Source organism: Hyperoodon ampullatus, assembly GCF_949752795.1.
Source record: "Hyperoodon ampullatus genome assembly, chromosome: 5".
Classification (NCBI taxonomy): Eukaryota; Metazoa; Chordata; class Mammalia; order Artiodactyla; family Ziphiidae; genus Hyperoodon; species Hyperoodon ampullatus.
In genome coordinates, this window is record NC_136918.1 from 117,703,939 (window position 1) to 117,726,821 (window position 22,883).

The following is a 22,883-nucleotide window of genomic DNA, read 5'->3' on the forward strand; positions in this document are numbered from 1 at the left end:
GAATCTAGTTAGAAGGCAGAATAGGTGAATGAGTTTGCTTTTGAACCTGTAGGTGTTGGAGAGATACTTAAAAGTTTGTAAGGGGAGCAGTAACACTAGGTTTGAGCTTCAGAATCATTATTCAGGTAGCATTTATCAAGTAGATTAGTCAAGTAAATTAATCTGGTAGATTAATCTGGTAATGACATGTCATGTTGATTGAAGGAAGTAGACTAGACTAGGGTCAGAGATACTGGGAGAGATTGCCAAGGTTGAGAATAGAAAGACAAAGTAGAAGATAGGCACAAATAGCTTATCCTGGTTTTGTCACCTCTCTCCCATAGATCAGTAGTTTTGGGGGGGACAGTATTAAAACTCTGAGACCACTAGCAGTGGGGCTCTAGGACCCAAGAACATTTTTCTATGTCAATAATTAGATCATCCACTACTCCCCATTTGAATTGAAAAGTTAACTGTAAAATCTTTGTTCCTTTATTTCTTGGTTAACTTTAGCACACATCCTGTTCCTCTCACTGAAACAGTTCTGTAAAGAAATCTTCCATTCTCCACACTTTCTCTTTTGGTGCAGTTTTGATGGGTTCACATAATACTCCAATAAGACCTTTCAGCTCCACTCTTATCATCCTCTTCTTATGCATTTTAAGATGCTTTAAGTAGAGCTTTGTTTATTTTCTCACCTTGAGATTTGGTATATAAACTTCACTCATTTTTCTTTGACTTTTATGTAATTTGGTTTCTCATTATTATAATTTTTCTATCTATGCTGCATTTTAATTCTTCTATACATGGGTCTCTGTTTTGTTCTTTCAGGCCTTTGACTTTCCTTCATTCTGAAAGAGATTTTGTTGCTGTCATTTTTAAATATATCACACTATTTTTATAAAATAGATTCTGGAACATTTTAGACATTTGAAGGGAAAAGGGATATTTCTTCCCCTTTTTCATGTCAAGATTACTTCCATTTCTTAATCTGATAAACTATGTATTCTTCTTATAAATCTGAAAAAAGTATCCAAGATTTTGAAAAATATATTAGCTCCTCTTTTAATATTACCTTAAAGGAAGACCTCCTCTCCTTTGCAACACACAAACTTTATTCTTTCTTGACCTTATTCCCAACTAAGTCTATGGCTCACTTTCCTCTTTTTTGTTATGATGTTTCAAGTTCTCAGCATGCAGGATTTCATAAATACCCTTCAATCACTCTCCTTGTAAGTTGATTGTAAACACTTGGCTACAAATATTATTTTTGGTTACCTCCACTATTATCTTTCTTAAGATGCATCTGAAATTCTCAATACCGCTCATCTTGGATGTTAGAAAAGATTGGCATCCCTAAGTAGTTTCTCCTTTCACATCTCTCTTGTGGAATTTACACTTTCATAAATCTCATCTTTTGCCTTTCTCACTTTATATCAAGTCTGTAATCACATATCTCTCCCCACTCCTCAGATCCCGTAGACCTTACACACAACTAAACTGCATGTTAAACATCTATGTGTGTCTCATTCTCCCCTTGTTGACTTCTGTGAAGAGTCCTTCACAAATAATACATTTCCCTGTCTGGATTCAATTTGTTTATGGTATCTCAACTGAGTAAAACGTTGCTCCTTTCCAAGCCCAGTACAAGCCTCTTGACCCTTTGATTTAGGTATAAATATTAGCTACTATCAACTGAGTCCTGACGCCATTTCATTTAATCTTCCCAACAGTCTTTGCACAGCAGACCTTGATAACCTTGTTTACAAATGGGTATATTCAGTATGCAAAGAATCACTTGGAGGAAAAGAGATGAGTAGGGTCTGAAACCAATACAGAATTGGAATTCACGCATTAAAGAGGGTAAGGAGTTTGCCCAATCTCACTTTGCTAGTGATGTCAGCATTGGCATTACACCCAGCTCTATAAAAACCAGCTTTGAGAGTGTGAGCCTGAAGTGGGCTAGCAGGGAGGTGTACCTGGGTCAATAAGGACTGTCTGGAAGACAAGTCACCTTCAGGCCACCTCAAAACTCTGATTTAATGATGGGATCAAAAACACTGGAATCCACTATTGCTGAAATTTCTGACATTGAGAAACTAATTCGTGGATTGGTTTTATTTCCCCCAAAATGTGGGGTTTAGGCCCAGCTCCAATGTATCTGTATATGTAGGTACATTTAGAAAAAAATCTGGTCACACTTTTACCCTTTAAAATTGCAAAAATGTCACTGCTGACTACCTGTCATTGATAGTAAGTAACACTCATTTGAGAAGACTTTTCCCTCAACATTATCTGCCTTCTGTATCTTCCCTAGAATGACAGTTAAAGTATAACCCAAATAATAGCCTTGTAATTACTACAGAAAAAAAAAATCAGCTATGCTAAAATGAAACTAGATTTTTTACTTGCTATTATTATAGCATATATGTGTAGAATATCAAAATAATAATTTGCACTCATCCAACTTCTTTCACTCTATGTCTCAAATCCCTGGGTGCAAGATGTCTCATTAAGTTTACCAAACCAATTTAACTCTAACATGTTCTTGAACCTTCTCTCCAAATCCACTGAGGTTTTCCTGTTCACAAATGCTGGACACCATCATCTGAAATTCTGAGCACTCTGCAGATATGTTTGACCTTCTGCAGATAAAAACTCCTTACTTAATCATTTAGCTATGTACTAAAATAGACAAAACTACCTAAATAAAAAAGAAAAACATTACTATGTATATAAACCAAAATCAATACACACATTCACAAACACTCACACACACATAATAACTGAGTTTATGTACAATTGCATTAATATAGGGACAGTTAGAAGAATGAGAAGAAAAGTTTTATCTAGATCTATGGTAACAAAGTCCATTGGTTTCTAAAACTCCATTCATTTAGTCAGCAAATGTTACTCAAATATTTATTGAGTGCCTATAATATTCTAGAGATTAGGGTGGATACAAAGATGAATTACTTATAGCAAATAAACTAACGTCCAACTCATCCCACTACAGTGTGGAGTGTGGTAAGCTCCATGAAGACAGGAGCAGTGCATGTATTGTTTAGCTCTGAGTCCCCAGTCTAATATTGTACTGGCACACAGTGACACCAATATATATTTGATGCCTATACAATGAAAGAATAATGCCCTTAAGTGATCTAGAAGTTCAAAGGAAGGAACTTCCTGTCTGGCATGACCCAGGAAGGCTTTCTAGAGGACAAAGTATTTGATCTGAGTCTAAAGGGATAGGATGATGTTTTTAAAGGAAAGAATAATATACCAGGCAGATAAGTAACTTATGTTCAAGTTGAAAAAAATTAGACACTTTTAAATCTTAGAATATTTGTGTTACTTAATTTTAGTTTCTCAATTACCTCATGAGTTTAATATTACTATTTTACTATTGAGAAAATTGAAACTAAAAAGTCTCAATAATTTGCCCAAGCTAAACAAATAGGTTGGATTCAAGCCCAGATTTGTCTAACTTCAAATCCATACTCTTTCTCTTGTGCCTTATAGCCTTAGGACCTAGCTTAGTATATGGAAAACACTATAATATATTAGATAAAATCAGGATCCCTAGTCTAGTTTCTAGATCTTGGCTCCATTTCTTATTAGATCTGTGATGTTGTACCTGTTACTTTTTTGTACCTCATTTTTCTCAATTGTAAAATAGGAAGCAATTAATAGTAGAATAACACTTCCTACATTATAGGGTTGTTGTGAGATTTAAATGAAATGATACATGTGAAGTGCTTAGAAGAATAGCATGCACAAAGAAAATGCTCATTTAAATTAGCTATTATTTGTCAGTGAAACTGCAAGACAACAGCAATAATTTAGACAATTCAACGCACATCTTCTTGATCTGAATCAACATCCATTGTCTTCCTTTAGTTAAAAAGAAATCCCTGGAAAATATTATGCAGTAGTTTATTCAAACACAAGGAACATGTCCAATAGTAACATGATAGCAGAAGTCACAAGAGCTGCATTGCTTTTGGGAAAGACAGCTCTAGCTCTGGTAACTTTCCAGAGACTCATAAATTTGACTGATTAGCATGTTTGTTATCTGTTTCTTTCCTGCTAGTACAAACAACCAGATAAGATGATACATTTCCGTAGTTTACAAACTTACCCATGAGTGTGGGAGATCCATATCTGTACAAGAAGCCTTGAGATGTGGGTGGTGAGTGCAGTGGAAACAGTTGTCCCAGGGTCCAATCCGGTCAATTTGGAAATCAACATATGTCCACAGCGGGTTTTCTGGAAAAGGCTTCCAGCTGTTCCACATCTGAACTTCACCTCCACTGTGGGATAATATTTTGGCCAAGCTGCATCCAGTTGAAGTATTGGATCTAACCAGTGATGCAGAAATAGAATCCAATCTAATCTCCATTTCTTCCTTCGTCCTTGTACTAACATTATTAACTTTCTTTTCTTGGGATTTGGCTAATTTCATACAGGAAATCAATGTTTCATCTTCATCTTCTGAATGGTAAAAAAAAATAAGAGGTAAGTCTGTCTAATAATTTTGCACATGTAGAAATTATCACTATTATAATTCCCTTTATATAATAGAAATGAATGAACATCACAGGCTAAACCAGGAAGTCATATAATTTCACAAAATAGTTTTACAATAGCATTTCTTTAAAGGATAAGTCTTTGATATATTAAGTGACTGGTTTTGTAAAAACAGATTTACCTAAAATTTTTTGAAGGCATATATAATGATTAAAGCCAGTTTGACTGGAATGACTGGAAGCCACATGCAAATAGTGTACTGAAGGACACTGTAGAAAAAATACAAATTAAAAAAATTCTCCACATGTTATAAGCATGATATGGTATGTTTCTATTCTTAAATATTTTTAATTTTTGAGGTCATGTGTATAAGAGAGTATTATAAAGAAGCACATCAAATCTTTGCCTTACTTAAAAGAATGAAATCTCAGTAGAGATTTTTGGAAATTCTTTTGGTATCCTAAAATTCTCTATTTTAGTATCAATCTGCAAAGAGATTTATGCATGTGGTATGTCTCATGGTGAAATATTTTGGAAAAGTAAGAACAAGACTGAGAAAACAAAAGAAAAAGGTACATCTTTGGTCCTATAAAGTTGATTAGTGAGACCTATATTTGCATGTAGTGTAGGGTCTGATTAAATTTCTGTTAATATATAAAACATTTATAGAAAATAGAAACATATATTACCCTTAGTAAGTTGTGCCATATGGTCAAATCTATTTAAGTTCAAATGCTTAGCTGGTATAAACAAAAGATTATGATTAATAGCGCATTCTTGTACATAAATGAAAATCAAAGTTGCATGTCACGATCTGCCAATTAGCTGCACTCACATCAAAACTGAATCATACTGTTTTATACGGCCAAGGAATGGGAACAGTGGACAGTGCTGACCCTTATTTTCTTGTTGAGCTTTACCCATAGCTTTCTCTTACTCTTCCTCTGAGTCTGGTTCTGAAGGAAAGGGGAAATGGAATGTCACGGATGAAATTCAGGAACAGTGTAAGGATACTTGTCTCACAAATAACTTGGCAAAAAAACCAAAAAAACTCAACATTTAATGATTACTTTAAGGCCTTATCAAAATGTCCTTCATTAATATACGCTACCCCAATTCTTCCTCAAAACGTTTTTATCAGCTCATTGAGTTCTTACTTACGGAGATTTATTGATGTAGGTTTCATCTCATTCAGACTCGGCACCCTGGCTTTCTTGGTCCAAACCAGTTTCTGTAGTCTTTTTAAGGTGCCCACGGATTCCATGGGGTCATCACCTGATTTTATGGCCTAGCACAAGCACAGCTCGGGGTAAAGACAAATCATTCTCCACAAAAAATTAAATATAAAATGTGTCAAGATCATAAACATAGTAAAATTAAATAATATGACCTGGACCTGTAGCCTGAGACAATTTAAGCAATAACTTAAAAGCACACCACCTTTTGCAGGTTCAAATTTGTAAAGTATATTACAGCTGGCCAGTCATAACAAGATGGAGCATTTTTTAAGCATTTTTTTTCTTTTTACTTCAAAATGCAGCAAAATGGATTGAATCTAGAGCAATCTATAAATGAGGCACCCCTGCTCAAGGTGAAATGGTGGACAGGAAAAAGTCCTTTGCAGCATAACGTAGACGGAGCAAGAAACTGAAAGTTGCTACTTGCGTGTGTTAAAATAGACTGATAGTGTTAAAAAAAAAAGCAGAATACAATTTTCTTTATTTTCCTTTTGGAAACTTCTGGTAAAACAGCATTTTAGGGGCTTCTCTGGTGGCGCAGTGGTTGAGAATCTGCCTGCTAATGCAGGGGACACGGGTTCGAGTCCTGGTCTGGGAGGATCCCACATGCCGCGGAGCAACTAGGCCCGTGAGCCACAACTACTGAGCCTGTGCTCCACAACAGGAGAGGCCGCGATAGTGAGAGGCCCGCGCACTGCGATGAAGAGTGGCCCCCGCTCGCCACAACTAGAGAAAGCCCTCGCACAGAAACGAAGACCCAACACAGCAATAATAAATTAATAAACTCCTTCCCCCAACGTAAAAAAAAAGCCTTTAAAACAACAACAACAACAAAACCCAGCATTTTATTTCAAGTATAGAATATTTTCAAACAATATACTTTTCTTTAAATAGCCTCTTGCTTTCTAAAAGATACACACTGAGAAAAGCAAAAACACAGCCACAACATTCTATATTATGTTTTAGTACATAGTCATTAGTATTTAGTCATTGGTTTATTGTGGCAAAAAAAAAATCAATAAAAGAATTAACATTGCTTTAATGACTCAAAGTTTTTTTTTGGAAGATACAGAAATATTTCTCACTAGCTTAATGTTGACAAATTTGTATTTATATTGCTTTTACTTATTATTTTTAAGATATTATTCTGTTAAAGATTTCAAAATATTTTGGAAATTAATAGTTTATGTGCTAAATGTTATTCTAATTGGTAAGATAGCTGTATTCTGTTGTATTAACAAGATAAGAAGTTATGCATAGAGGAATACTTCTTTTTCATCCAGAAAACTCAGAATTCAGAAATACTTCTCTTCCTGTTTCTGCCTCATTCTTTCCATTGAACAGCTGATAAATGACATCAAAATAGATACTGCAATTTTTAAAAGGTGAATGATTTGCTTCCTCATTAATGTTTGAATGAGACGTATTTATAACAGTGCTTTCCAATCCTTTGACAAAGACTGTAAGCCCAAAGAAATATTTGGAAGAAAAGGATCTCTGGCATGCAAATGTTTCTAATTATTATATTTAGTTCTTATTCTTGGTCTTTAAGAATGACTTTGAACAACCAACATAAACTTGATGTTCTGTCTGCATAATAATACCCAAATAAGAAATGGGATGTTTTGTCAGAGCAAGCCATACCTGTTTGCATTAAATAAATGGAAAAATACTGAAATCATTTTAATCTTACAGAGAGGACTGTGATGAGATTTTCTTAGATATGCAAAATTTTACTCTTTTTCCAAAAGTCATGCTTAGCTCACCACGATTTCTATTGCTATTTATTTTTGTATTATTTTCACCAGTATTCCTTTTCAGTACTTTCTGAGTTACTCAGCTTTACAGGTCTATTACAACTCAAGAAGAGTGATTTTCTAATCTTTAGCCCCTTCCAGAAATAATGAGCTGGCATCACACAACCATTGAGCACAGTATTTTTTGTTGTTGTGCTTCTTTTCTTATGGCAACCTCTTCATCTTACAGACAAAGCTTAATTGCTCCATTGAAACACTGGCAGCAAAAGTAACCTTCTCTTTCCCCCTTCTTTGTGAAAAAGACTTTCACTTGATTTGGGGAAAGATGTTAGATCCAGGGTAACTGAATTTCTTATTAACTATTTGCCCCTAGGAGGAATGGAAACTTTTGAATAGTGTCTAAATTCAAATGTGTGGTTCCATGGCCCAGAGGTGGTAAAACAAACTGGCCCCACATTATTTTGTTCACACTCTATTATAGCCTTTTTAAGACACAGTATTCTTAACTTTTATATCTTTATTCACTTATTCATATTTGAATTATTAGAGATCAGTCTATTGCATTTATTCATTTTTGAATCTGATATGCCTAGGATTGTGCATGGCTTAATAAATACTTGCTGAATGTAAATATACTCTTGGCTTCATACTTATGTTTTATCTACCAAATGGATTACTCGTAGTAAATTGTTTATATTAGGCTGGCTACTTTTTAATAGCAATGTACTTCTGGAAAACTTTCTCTCGTTATTAGATTGTATATACCTGATGCATGAAAATTAGAGTTAATATTATTATAAGAGGTGTAGAATCATTAAGATTTTCTATTAAAAATAAATCTTCTAGAATATTTTAAATAATAGTGTTATTCACTACAATCCTCTAATCTGTTACCTGTATATTTAGACTGAATTTGATTAAAATTTCCATAATGTGCCTTTTAATTTCTAGATATTTTCTAAGAAGACCAACCTGTAAATTAAACTTACCATTCAACCAATCAACGAACTTTTATTGAGCACCTACTATATGCCAAACACTATCACACTTTCTGGGAATACGGCATTGAGCAAGTAAGATGAGATCCCTGCTTTCATAGTCTACATTCTAGAGAGAAGTGACATACCATTAACATATAAACAAGTACATGAACAATAAAATGTGGCATAAGAAGTGCTGTGCTAAGAATTCACAGGGTGATGGCATGGGAATGGGGGGGTTACTAATTTACATTAGGTTATCAGAAGGGTTTCACTGAGGATACTGAAACTGAGGCTTGAATGACAAGAAGGAACCAGACATATGAAAATTTGGAGATCGCTTGGGATTCAGTGGATGGTCAGGAAGAACATTTCAACTGAAACTTTGATGGAAAAGAGCGAGCTAGGTAAATAGCAGAGGGAAGAGAATTCCTGGAAGAGGATACAGCCTGTGTAAAGGTTCTAAACCTGGAATTCTTGGGAGAATTCTTACTGTCTAACTAAGGAAGAGAAAGAAGGGAAGAGTGGCATGAGATGAGGCCGGAGACTTAACTAGGAGTCTTCAAGGAAGATTTTTTAAAGCAGGCTGAGGAATATATATTTTATTCTAACGAGAGGAGTGACACAACTTGGTTTACATTTTTATTCATCTTCCCTCTTCATTGAATTTTGATCATCTTCCTTTTTAAAGGACTTTTCCCAATAGCCTTCAAACGTGCTCTGATCTCATCCATCTTTAATTCACGATCTTTTATTTACCACTCTTTCTTCTCCCTTTCCCAGGCATGCTTCTCAAAAAAGTTAACTGTGTATATGCTCCCTTTAACTTAATCTTTTTAATTTCTCATCCTTTCAACCCATCTCATGTACTCATCAATCAGCTTTTGTCTCTACTATTCCATTTAAATTGCTTTTGTGGTCCAATGAACTCCACAAACTCCATTACTACTTGAAATTCAGCAATATTGACCATGATGACCTTTAGGAAATACTTTCTTTTCTTGGCTTCTGTGACTCCATGTTCCTGTTTTTTCCTTTCACCTTTTTTGGCTGTTTTTTCTCTAACTCCTATATGCTGACACCTCCTTTTCTCTCAAAATTAAATGCTTAAATTCCTTTACAACTAGCTCTGGGTCTTTATATAATATTGCCATCATTTTTTTTTCTCATCTACACACACACACACAGATACACACACACAGACACACAAACACACAGCTTTTAATACCACTTATATGCTGATGATTTCCAATTTATTTCTCTAAGGCTTTCTTCAGAGCTTCAGACTCACCTCTCCAACTGTCTATTTAAAATGATTTATAAGCCTGATCAAGAGTGACCTCTAGCCACCCCTCCCAGATATGTTTCTCATCTGGTCTTCTTCAACTCACTGAATGCCATCTTCATCCACCCTCCTGCATATCCCATAAATCAGATTATCACCTTTGCCATTTACCTCTCTTTTGTTTGCTTATATTTATCCCATTACTGAGTTTGGTCTATTCTCCAATATGTGTCTTGACGTTGTTTCTTTTTTACCATTTCCATTGTTATCACCCTAGTTTAATTTTCTTTCATTGAAACTATTGCCAAGTCCCCAATTGGTTTTCTTTTAGTTTTTGTATTCCTTTAGTTGATTTGTAAAGTAAGGTTAGTGTTCTCTTTGAAAGATGTAAATCTGGTGATATTACTATCTCTTAAATTACTGCAGAAATCCCACGTATTCTTTTAATAAAATCCAAAACTTAACTGGGTCTATAAGGCCCACTTCTCTAGGGTCCCCAATGGCTCACAAGGTGCAGGCTTCTAGTTTCCTAATCTCTGTAACTCTCCTTTCTCAGGGTTTTTGTATATGCTGCTCCGTCTGCCTGGAATGATTAGTCTCATTCTCTTGACCTGGTTAATTCCTTCCTACTCACCCCTGGATCCTCAGCCTAATGTCATTTTTTTCAGGCAGATCGTTCCTGACTCTCAAGTCCAAATTAGGTCTGCATTCTTTTACGGTCTTGTCTTTCACTGCAATTTCAGATTTACATTTTTGTGTCATCATTGGTTAAATGTCTTTCTTCTCCAATAGGCTCTAAACTGAAGGAAGGTAGGAACCATACCCTTCTATATAGGTATCATGCAGTATCCTTAGTATTTGTAACATTGTTGACAGTTAGTACTCCATATGAATTAGTTAAAATAATAATATGAGGACTTCCTTGGTGGCGCAGTGTTTGAGAGTCCACCTGCCGATGCAGGGGACACGGGTTCGTGTCCCGGTCCGGGAAGATCCCACATACCGCGGAGCGGCTGGGCCCGTGAGCCATGGCTGCTGAGCCTGCGTGACCAAAGCCTGTGCTCCGCAATGGGAGAGGCCACAACAGTGAGAGGCCCGCGTACCAGAAAAAAAAAAATGTAATGATGCAAAAAACAGGATTAAGAATTGAGAAATGAGAGGAAATTTTAAAATTATTGTATTTTGCTTACTTATTGTTTTCCTTCATCAAAATGGTAATTATATATGAATATAAATTAAATATTTTCATACAAATATTTTAATATGTATATACTATATTTTTTATGTATAAATGTGCATATCTTTTAGTTCGCTTGGCTCACATTCCTTAAATAATGTAAAAATTTTGTTACAAGTGTTGGATTAAATACACCTCATTTTCTGACACTTTGCTTGACTATTAGGATGATAGAATAATTTTTAGAAAATAGCACCAATGAATTATTGAACTGCATTAGTCCTACAATCATATTTTATGAGCCAGAATGGAAATTACTGGACTTCTAGTCTACCACCCTATTTAAAAAAAGAGAAAACCCAGAGAAGATAAGTGGCTTATCCAGGGAAAGATAATTCATTAATAACAGAGCTAGGATGAGAATCAAGTATTCTGACTTTTTTTTTTTTTTTTTTTTTTTGCGGTATGCGGGCCTCTCACTGTTGTGGCCTCTCCCGTTATGGAGCACAGGGTCTGGACGCGCAGGCTCAGTGGCCATGGCTCACGGGCCCAGCTGCTGCGCGGCATGTGGGATCTTCCCGGACCGGGGCATGAACCCGTGTCCCCTGCATCGGCAGGTGGACTCAACCACTGCGCCACCAGGGAAGCCCAAGTGTTCTGACTTTTAATCCAATATTCTTTCCCACAAGATTTTTAGGAACCAACTAATTATCTAGTTACTAGTTATCTGGTATTGATGGTCAAATTAAGACCAACCAAACTCAGGGTTTTGATTTATAAGTTAAATATGGTTCTCCAATATAGAGGATAAGTATCAGGTATATAGATTTATAGGCCTATCTTAATATATATATATATATATATAATATATACTTTTATATATGTCTTTATATATAATACATATGAATATTTAATATCATATATATTTATACATGTGTTCTCTTTCATATATGTATTTCACTACCAGGGAATTTAAATCTCTTCTACTTTTATCCCCTTCTTTTTACACAGGAGAAACTGAGGCTTACGGAGACTAAGTAAATCTAAATCATCTAACTGTATGAACTGTGATTTCTTTACGCTACTAATGAAAAGGAAGTTGGAAAGTAACATGATAGACCTTGAATGAAGTAAAATAATTTCCCTTTGTTCTTTTTTTGTTCTTAATTTCTGATTTAGAAAAATTTTCCTCTCTAGTGATCTCTTTAGCAAGTATTCAAATAGAAAAAAACAGATCACCTGACATCTATATCACATAATTTCTTCAACAGAGGAAATAGAGGTTTTAAAAAAGTTATTATCTTGGTTTATTTTAAAAGGAAGCTGTAATGAACACCCTGAAGTGAAACTTCAAGTAGTTTCATGTATTTTGCATTGACAATTTCTCTGAACCTCGTAGTCTTTTGACTCTTCACTTATTTACTCAAATTTTGACAATTCTTAGGGCTTTAGAAATGATTTTTATTTTATTATTATTTTTTTTTGCGGTATGCCGGCCTCTCACTGATGTGGCCTCTCCCGTTGCGGAGCACAGGCTCCGAATGCGCAGGCTCAGCGGCCATGGCTCACGGGCCTATCCGCTCCGCGGCATGTGGGATCTTCCCAGACCGGGGTACGAACCCGTATCCCCTGCATCGGCAGGCGGACTCTCAACCACTGAGCCACCAGGGAAGCCCTAGAAATGATTTTTTTAATGCGCACAATACACTGTTAAGTGGAAAATCAGAATGCAAATTTGTATAAACACCCCTCTAAGTACCTTCTTTCTTCTTTATATACTCAGCATTTTCCAAGTTTTCTACAATGAAGACATATTACTTCTATAATTGGGAGAAATTCTATAATTTAAAAGATGTATTGGGCTTCCCTGGTGGTGCAGTGGTTGGGGGTCTGCCTGCTGATGCAGGGGACGTGTGTTCGTGCCCCTCTCCGGGGGGAATCCCACGTGTCGCGGAGCGGCTGGGCCCGTGAGCCATGGCCGCTGGGCCTGCGCGTCTGGAGCCTGTGCTCCGCAGCGGGAGAGGCCGCGGCAGTGAGAGGCCCGTGTACGGCAAAAAAAAAAAAAAAAAAAAAAGATGTATTAAGAATATAGGTTTGTTTTAATCAAATCTATTTCCGCCAAAACTGTATCTCCATTCTCTTTTACGTGAAAGTGATTACTCTCTACTTATGACCTAAAACATACTCTAAAAAGATAATTTGTAAGGTCACAATGATCAATTAACATTTAGTAACTCAATGGACAGTAAAAAAACCAAGAGGATTATGAACTAGAATCAATCAATGCAAACAAGTTTCATCTCAGAGGTTTATTTTACTGATTTCTTTGGAACTATAACTAGCTAAAAAGACAATTTGAAAATAATTCATTTACACAAAAGAAATATTGATTGAAGAAATAACTGGTGGAAAAATTGCCATGTTGATGTTAAATGTACTTACATATGTATAATTACAAAATGTATTATTTTGTGATAGAAATTGAAATGAAGACTGTATCAGCGCTTAAAATAGGGTTGGGCACAATAAAAAAAAGTCATTGAATGAATAGGCAGGTGCATACACTAATTAATGAAATAGAATATATTCTCCTAGAAGCCTTATAAGATATTTACTTATTCATTCAACACATATTTACTGAGCACCTAACCTCTGGGAAATGCAAAAGAGTATAAGACATTTTGTCTGCCTTGTGATGCTCATTGCTTAATATGAGTGATTTTAAAAAACAGTCACCTAAGTTTCTGTGTCCATCCCCTCCACTGAAAGGTGAGCTCTTTGGGGTTCCATAGTTGTTTTGCACATCTCAACCCTGGTCTCTAACATGCTCAATAAATATATGGGAACTGGACAGTTGGTGAAAAATGCATCTGGAGGAAAAGGTGAATGTGTGTCATATGAGATATACAAATAAAATGTGATGGTTATTCACAGGAAAGACTGCACCAAGTAAGGTGGGGAAAGGAAATGCATTTGTCTAGAGGATTAGCAGGCATTCGAACAGCTAAGCAATGTAATTTAGCATGTCTAATAAAGCCCTTTATGTAACAAGCTTATCCCACTATATAAATACAAGTCACCCACTCAAGTTCTAACACAGATTTCTGGCTCCTTCTCCTCCCTCTCAAGCAGATTTTGGGGTGTATAATTCTGGCCTTGGAATAATGTGTCACCTAGGCTCTATTTTCCAAGACGCAAGGAAGATACAAGTTCACAGCCATCTCTCCCCATTTCTGTATGAGTAGCCAAGACTGCTCTTTGCTCATTGACCCGTAAGTTGCGGTCTATCTTTTAACGTGGAGACGCTGCCAAGCCAGCTGGAAGCTGCCAGGATTACACAAGTCAGAGATACAAATGAGGTTGTGTTGGTTTAAAGGGAAAGGCTGCAGAAGCAATATCTTTCCTACTTCCACGTAATATTCTCTGCTTTGAAATTTTGAAGAAGTTTCTGGAACAGTTCATAAGCACATTTCTTTTGGGGGGGGGGTACAGTCTCTAGCTGACCCAAAAATGTGAATGATAAGAAATTTATGAGCCAGTATACAAATTAATTAATTTTTATTAAGCACCTGTTGGATTCCTAGCAATATAAGGGGCTATGGGTATAGTAAATTACATAGAAAAAATACAACCCTTATATCTAGGAGTTATAATTTAACATATACAATAAATAAATGAAAAGTGTCAGGAAAACCTGGTTTAATAGAACCAGCATTGGACTGCAGATAAGTGCTCTGTTGTGATGCTCTGCTTTGTGACTAGCCATGTGCACTTGAGCAAGCCACTTTCACTTCCCTATGTGTCTCCAAAATGAGGAGTTGGATCATAGGAATGCATTGCTTCTCAAATAAGTTTAGGGACATTACATTATATATGTATCCCTTTTGCTACCTTATATAAACTCTTGGACCTCAGAAGAGTATCAAGGAAAAAGTGGGAATCAGCTACTATTAATCACAGATTATTAGCATTTGAAAAAGCCTTTGTATTCATCTAGTCCAACACCTTAACGGTGAGAAAAGAGGCACAGAAATATGAATTTCATAGCCTAAGAACACAGTCAGTGGTAGCTCCAGGTCCTTCGATCCAGTTCTTTTGATTCTGTTTTAATTAAGTTATCTCTTAGTCTTCCCAAACGCATAGCCTTATTTTCATCGGGGAAGTCCTTCTAGTATTCATTGAGATTCAGTTGTTTTTTTCCCCACAGCTCTTTGATATTTTAGCTAGTCATTAAAAACTCAGAAGGCATGGAAAATAGCAAAGGTAGGGTACAGTAATTTTTCAGGGAATAGAAGTAATATTTAAATAGTTCCTTTCCATCACCTCTTTCTACCTAGCATAGCTATCATTCCTTTGACAAAAAAGTACTGTTGAGAAGAAAACTATAGAAACTTAGATGTTAACATGTTAATTATCTTTGGGAAGAGTGGGCCGTAAATGGAGATATATTGAAACTATTATATTTGTACCTACATAAAGAAAATGATTTGTTATAGATGGTTATTTGCCACAGACTCTGAAATTTATATTACACCTTGGGAAATAATAATCAGATAAAGTTGTATAATTTAGCTTATAGTGTTCCCAAAAGCCAATCTGGAAAAAGAACTGCAAAGAGGATTTACAGTCTATTCAAGCCCATAATACTAGAAGACTTGCTGCTGTACATGAGTGTCCTGGAAATTTTTCCATACATGCTAAAACATGTCCTTTCCCTGAACCTCTGTTTAGCAATAGCTCAACAAGGAAAGGAAGGTGGTTGATGTGATCTGAGGATTTCAATGTCATAAGAGAGAGTTGTCACACAAAGGTGATACACTTTATAACACTAAAAAATTTTCCATGACTCAGGAGAAATTGCTAAATTTTAGGGAAAATTATTTTACATTAAAAACTCATCCTTTGGGCTTCCCTGGTGGTGCAGTGGTTGAGAGTCCGCCTGCTGATGCAGGGGACACGGGTTCGTGTCCCGGTCTGGGAAGATCCCACGTGCCGTGGAGCGGCCAGTCCCGTGAGCCATGGCTGCTGAGCCTGCACGTCCGGAGCCTGTGCTCCACTATGGGAGAGGCCACAACAGTGAGAGGCCCGCATACCGCAAAAAAAAAAAAAAAAAAAAAAAAAATAAAACTCATCCTTCTTTGAAGGAAATCCTTCTCTTGGGTCAGGAACTTTCTCAATAAGGACAAGTCTTTTTATGTTCTCTAAAAACACTTCCATGTGGCAGCTGAAAACAAATGTAACAAAGAACTATAGAAAACAATGCTCATGGCATTAAAATTACTGGGAAAGAGATGGAGAAACCACTTAAATAGGATACAGTAGGCTTAATATGTCTTTGAGACTGAGAAGAACTTCAACATTCAAATGTCACCCTTTTTAATATTAAAAAAAGAAAACAAGATTGATGTTGACATTCTTTAAAACAAACAAAAACAAAACTGTACAAAGATACCAGAATAATGGGGAAAGGATTCATTTCCTCAACCAAAATTATCACATTATCAAAGTACAGTGATTAATGTTTCATCAGTAACTTGATCTTTACATACATGTATACAAAGATGAATACGTATGTGCATGTATGTACATATAGTATATATACATTATATGTATAGTGAATTCACTCCCCATCCTTCACTTACTCAAGTCCCAACACATGGTCCAAAGCCCAGAAGAAGTTTGGTAGAAAGAAAGTTAGGGTCAGAAAAGTGGTTTATGAAGCTGTCTATTCCTTCTTCCCTTAATGCCCTCTATCATTGAGTAGATAATGGGTATCCCTCTTTGAAACTCTGATGGAGTTTAAACTCAAACTAAATGTACATTTGGAGTTGGGTCATATCTGACGTCATAGTGTTAGGGGACTGAAACTGCCTGCCCTGGTCAGGCACCGTAGTAACTACTTGCATGTGTTATCTTACAACAGGAGGTCCTGGTAAGGAATGTGGAACTAACAAGCTACCACCAACGGGACGAATTTGGAAAAGGTCAAAAGGAGAGAGGAGACTCTAGTCCATATGTCCTACCAACTTCCCAGAATCCTTATCACTGGAATCCATCTTGGCTGAGTGATGCTCACGCCACCAGGAAGGACCTTGGGTCAGAGTGATTGGCCAGAGACAACCTGGAAACTAACCCAATTACCATAAAACCCGAGACTGCAAGCCACGTGGTAGAGAGTTCTCCTGGGTTCCTTACCCTGCTGTTCTCTGTCCGGGCACCCCTTCCCAATAAAGTCTCTTGTTTTGTCAGCACGTGTGTCTCCTCGGACAATTCATTTCTGAGTGTTAGGCAAGAGCCACCCTTGGGCTCTGGAAGAGGTCCCCCTTCCTGAAACAATAGCACAGGATATTTTTATTATGTCTGGTTCCTGTCAATGTAAGGTCCTTACTGTCAACTTCTACTCTTTTGAAAAAATCCAAGTACCTGGCATTAAACACGGTTTCTACCCGGGGCACCACAAGCCTGCAGCAAAAGGCACTGGATGGAGTTTATAATAGAAAACAGACACGAATTTCAACTTTTATTCTGAGGGGAAGTCTTACAATGGGATTAAGAAGAGTTTAGGGAAAGGACATAAATGTTCATTGAATATCTTCTAGGGGTAGTATACATATGCTGCTTCATTTAATATTTATAACAATCATAAGAAGTTTTTCTTAGCATCATTTTACACATAATGAAATTGAGGCACAGAGAGTTTAAACAAGTCCAAAGTCAAGAGTTATGACTCATATAAAGGTAAAGCAAGTTAGTAACCAAACTAGGCAGAAGTCCCACAAGTTCTAGACCAAAACCAAATGTAGAAACTGACAGAGTAGCTGAAGTGATGGAAACTAGTACTGAGTGATTGGATTTTATTTTGCCATTGAGTGTATGTAGCATGTGGATTTTTAAAGAATTAGGTCCACATTTTCAGGCTTGTGTTCCCTTTTAAAGATATCAACTAGTTTGGCGCAGTTTAAGTTACCAGAATATGTTTGCTAGTCATTTTTTAAATTATATAATTCTTTTAAAAATGAGAATAATACTGGAACTTCCCTGGTGGTGCAGTGGTTAGGAATCCACCTGATAATGCAGGTGACACGGGTCCGAGCCCTAGTCTGGGAAGATCCCACATGCGTGGAGCAGCTGAGCCCATATGCCACAGCTACTGAGCCTGTGCTCTAGAGCCCGTGAGCCACAACTCCTGACCCTCGTGCCTAGAGGCAGTGCTCCACAATAAGAGAATGAGACGCCACAATGAGACGCCCACACGCACCACAATGAAGCGTAGCCCCCGCTCACTGCAACTAGAGAAAGCTGCATGTAGCAACGACGACCCAATGCAGCCAAAAATAAATAAATTAATTAATTTTTAAAAAATGAGAGTAATACTGAGAAATACCCAAATAATTCCTATCAACCTTTTAAGATGATCAAGAGGTGAAAATACACACAGATATTTAGAATTAGAACTTGGCTAGATAACACAGCTCATTCATAAAATTCATTTGTTACTACGAGCCATTTCGTTTTCTGTGAATAAACTAAAAGTTAAAATGAAGGTTGCTTAAGCTCTTTTCCTTGCTTTAAAAGGGAATATAGATAGATAGATAGAGTATAACTTTGGATACTGAAATAAGATCTAGTCTGATTTTAACTTCATTTCACCAGAGACAAAAATGTACATTACATAACATTCAATGTTTTTTTAATACCAATTAAAGCCACTCTTTAAAGTCTTATAGTTAAAAAAATAAAAGAGGTTACATTCTATTCTAGCTACCAAATACAGTTCTACTTCTCTCTGTTTGTTAAATGAGTTATAATCTTGGTCTTGGGATGCAGGAATCCTCCACCTGTAGCCTCAAAATATTATTAGGTAGCTCTGGTGGTTTTAAAATATACCCACAAATTGTTTTATACTGCTCTCTTCAAAAGATGGGTCATAAGGCCCCTCCTCTTAGTATGAGCTGGATTTAATAACTTGCTTTTAACAAATAAAATAAGCTGGAAGTGATAGCATATGACTTCTGAGACTAGTTCTTAGAAGGAATTTTGGTTTCCTTCTTTCTCTGTGTCTTGGACAACTCACTCTGGGAGAAGCCAAATTCCATGCTGCGAGGACACTCAAACAGCCCCATGCGAAGTCCAACATGGTGAGAGACTGATTCCTCCAAACAGCTCCTCCCACAAGGAGCTGAGGCCTCCTGGTTGCGGCCACGAGAGGGAGTTTGGAAGCAGTTCCTTCAGCTTAGGCAGCCTTCAGATGATATTTTAATTACAACTTCATGAGAGACCCTGAGGTAGAATCACCCAGCTTTACCACTGTCAAACTCCTAACTCACAGAAACGGTGGCATAATAAATGTTTGCTGTTTTAAGCCCTTAAATTTAAGGGTAATTTATTATGTAGCAACAGATAATATAATAGCTAAAGTTATATAATGGAGAAGAAAGTACTTGAAAATAAGAACAATGCACAACATCATTAGTTCATCTTTAAGTGATCACATCACACGTAAAGACTGTTTTTTAGTTGACACTTTCAGGAGCTATTTAAATAATCTGTCATTTTGGCCTCTTTTTTTTTTTTTTCCTGCCTTATGGTTTGTTCACAACTTTGCTTAGAACCACAGAAAAGTTGTCTGATGAAACCTAATGAGGGACCATTAGGACCTCTTGTTAACAACCTGATGCTTGTTAACAAGAGGATCACAGCATAACCTTAAAGCTCTTCCCTAGTCACTTGGTGTCATGACCTCAGTTAAGCTCACCAAAAAGCAATTCGGCTTTAATCTAATATACACACCTTTCCCAAAAATGCTGTGCTGTACTGGATACGGTTTTAGGTATATATATAGCCAATGACCTGTATGTAGTCCATAGATTTTTTGTTATTAATCTAATTTTCATCTTATAGACAAATGACTAACTCCCAAATCTAGATGTTGATTACACTGCTTGAGAATTGAAGGAAGCTAGTCTAGATTGTACAGTCAGAGCTGATTCTAGACATCATCCAACTCTGTGAGCACAGCTTGGGTCTAATATCTTAAACCAATTAGGATTCAGTATTAGCAGAAGTAACCGTTTTAAAAATAAAGTATATCAGTTAGGAATACATTCAGCTTTGAGGAACAGAAAACCTAACAATAGTGGCTTAAACAAGTATGGGGCTTATATTTCCACACAATAAGAAGTCCAGACATAGGCAGTCCAATGCTGATGCAGTTACTCAAGAATGTCAATGATGAATAAAGCTCCACGCACTTGCCTGCTTCACCATCCTTAACATGTGCCTGTCACCCTGAGGGTGGCAAGATAGCTGCTAACATACCAGATATCAAGTTCCAGCTCCAGGGAGTGAGAAGGACAAAGGATAAAGCTTTCTCCTCATGAAGGTTTGCTTTATTTTTTTTCAAAGAAGAAAGCCCTCCCCAGGCAGTTTTGATTACATCTCATTGGCCAGAATTGGGTTTTATGACCACCCCTAACTACGGGGGTGGCTGACAATTCAAATACTTATCCTTACAGTTGCCATAGAAAAGAACATCAAGAAAGAAATTGATTAAAAGCGTATGGAGTGATCTAACACTCTAACCTTAGGGAACCTAAGGTTTTGGGGAATATATATATATTTTTATAAAAATATAAACATATATTTACATGTAAATATATATAATAAAATATATTTTATTATATATTTATATGTAAATATATAATAAAAGATGCAAATATATTTATATATTTTATAAATACATTGTGTATAAATATATTGTGTATAAATATTTACTTTAAAATTTAAAAATTCATTCATTCAGCAACACTTTTCCCATGGAAGTTGCTCAGGGAGAAAATGTTTTGGTGCATTCCTGGCTGGGGGTACTTGACAGTGCTGAATACCTCTAGCACTGAAAGTAATAAATGTTATCCCTCTTCTATATCATGAATATGAATGGTGCTCTGAAGGCTGAATGCAACCGAAGAATTTACATGAGAAATGAGGCATGAAACATTTTTGAAAATATATTAGCCCAAAGTCCATATTACTGCATATTTTATACCCTTTTCAATATGCTACAAAAGGTTTGAGCCATCAACTGAATGCTGCCGGAAAAGAACAAACAAGAACAAGGATACAAAAATCAAGGCTGGGAGTCAAGTTGCCCCAAGATGTTCTTTATGGTCGTTATAATGATCACAGTACCAGGCAGCTGGCTTTGCTTCAAACTCTCCCCTTGAGCACTTCTCCTGCAAGCCTGGTCCTCCAACAGACTAATCCCAGGCCAAGTAGACAAAAATATTCACGGAGTAAAGTCAGTATCAGAGAAAGCATTCCATAACTATCTTCCCCGACTCCGGCCACTTGGTTCCTTGTACTTTCTTTACATCTGAGATCTTCTTCTCAGTTTGAGAACATGAAGGAAACATGTCTGGTTGAGTGTTTTCTGGCTGGAAATTCAATTCATATTTAAATCTTTTACTCTGAATGTTTGTATTGTCCAAAATATATTTTGTAGGCATGGTCCTAGGGTAATAATAACTATAATATGTTTTACACCTTATGAACTTTATCCCATGTTAATGATATTCTGTAAAATCGCCAGTGATATGAAAATATTCACCCTTTTAAGATATTATTCAGTATTTTGATCCTTTCTACTTTTATATAGTTCTAAAAAGTTCTGTAATGAATGCATATCATTCCTGTAATATGGAACAACTCTCAACTTTGGTTTTTCCAGGAGGCTATTGTCTTCCAAGACCAGACATGAACCAAGTTGGGGCTTGTAAAGTGAAAATACGTGAGACATCAAGTCTGCAGACAAGTTCTCATCAACTATCTGGTTCCCAGGGTCTCATGGTTCATGTACTGAGCCTCCTCTGAAAACTCACATAAAAATACTGATTCCTGGACCACAGACATGATAATTCAGTTGGACCGGGGTGTGGTCCAGAAATCTGCATTTTTAACAAATACCCTAAGTTATTCTGATATAGATGGTCCCCAGGCCACAGTTGGAGAAACAATGCTCTGGTAAGTCATTTGCTCACATGATGAGAGGCCACAGTCTGTGCCAAAGTCCATTCTTATGGATTCCACCAAAAGGCCAGTTTCCCCTTCACACCACAGAATGGTTCCCTCTCTCCTTCATCTTTCAAAGGGTAAACTGCTTCTACTTTTCTTTTCCTCAGTCAAAAGGAGTTAATATATTAATAATTTTCATAGCGCTGCTTAATATTTAATAATACTCTGTTACACTGAAGTATTTTGTCATACAGAAAAAGTGTTTCTTAATTAACTAAGCTCAATTGAATGCCTACTATGAATAAGAAGAGGGATATTAAAGATAGATAAGACCACCAACTCTCAAATGAAGATTTCTAGATTAGATAGCTCCTGCCTGCCTGTCACTGGGTATGAATTCCCTCAACTAATCTTTAGTGATAAACTACATAGTACATTTGAATGGTTACCATTCTAGAAGAATCATTTCTTAGCCAATTAAAATGTACAGAAAGTTTGGTGTTAATGATTTACCTTTAAGCCTTTAGTCTAAGAATGTTCTACATCATTTTCTTATTTCTAAGAGATAGTTCTATTTTTCTACTAAAGACCTAAAGGAGAATTCCTCTGGGCACAAAACATGTCAGGGGAGCTCTTACTATAAACCAGTTGTTATTTTTTCCTTGCTATCAGACAGTGTTTCACTTAGGCTCATCTAAATTTGGGAGGATGAGACTGCATGTTTCAGAGATAATCTGCCAGCTGTGCTCGTGAAAGGGTCATTAAATTCTTGCAAAGAGTAAGAGGAGAAGGAAGGGGAAAGAGAAGAGAGGAGGCTCTATAACAACAACTAAATTTTTAAAAACATCTCTTAAAGGCCAGCCATGAGGCTAAGTGCTTTAATGAAGTATTTCACTTATCATGACAGCCATGAGATATAGGTTCTTT

General features: G+C 36.5%; 1 protein-coding gene across 1 annotated transcript in view; it reads right to left on the bottom strand.

The window, feature by feature from the left end:
• The window catches only part of SAMSN1 (SAM domain, SH3 domain and nuclear localization signals 1), a gene marked incomplete at its 3' end in the record, with an annotated part of 144,890 nt that overhangs the window by 80,113 nt on the left and 41,894 nt on the right, over window positions 1–22,883 (bottom strand). Inside the window, exons 6-7 of the mRNA XM_079705278.1 lie at window positions 5,671–5,797; window positions 4,121–4,473 (exon numbers count right to left, since the gene is read on the bottom strand). Of these exons, the coding sequence (XP_079561404.1) occupies window positions 4,121–4,473; window positions 5,671–5,797 (480 nt within the window). The remainder of the gene's footprint in view (window positions 1–4,120; window positions 4,474–5,670; window positions 5,798–22,883) is intronic.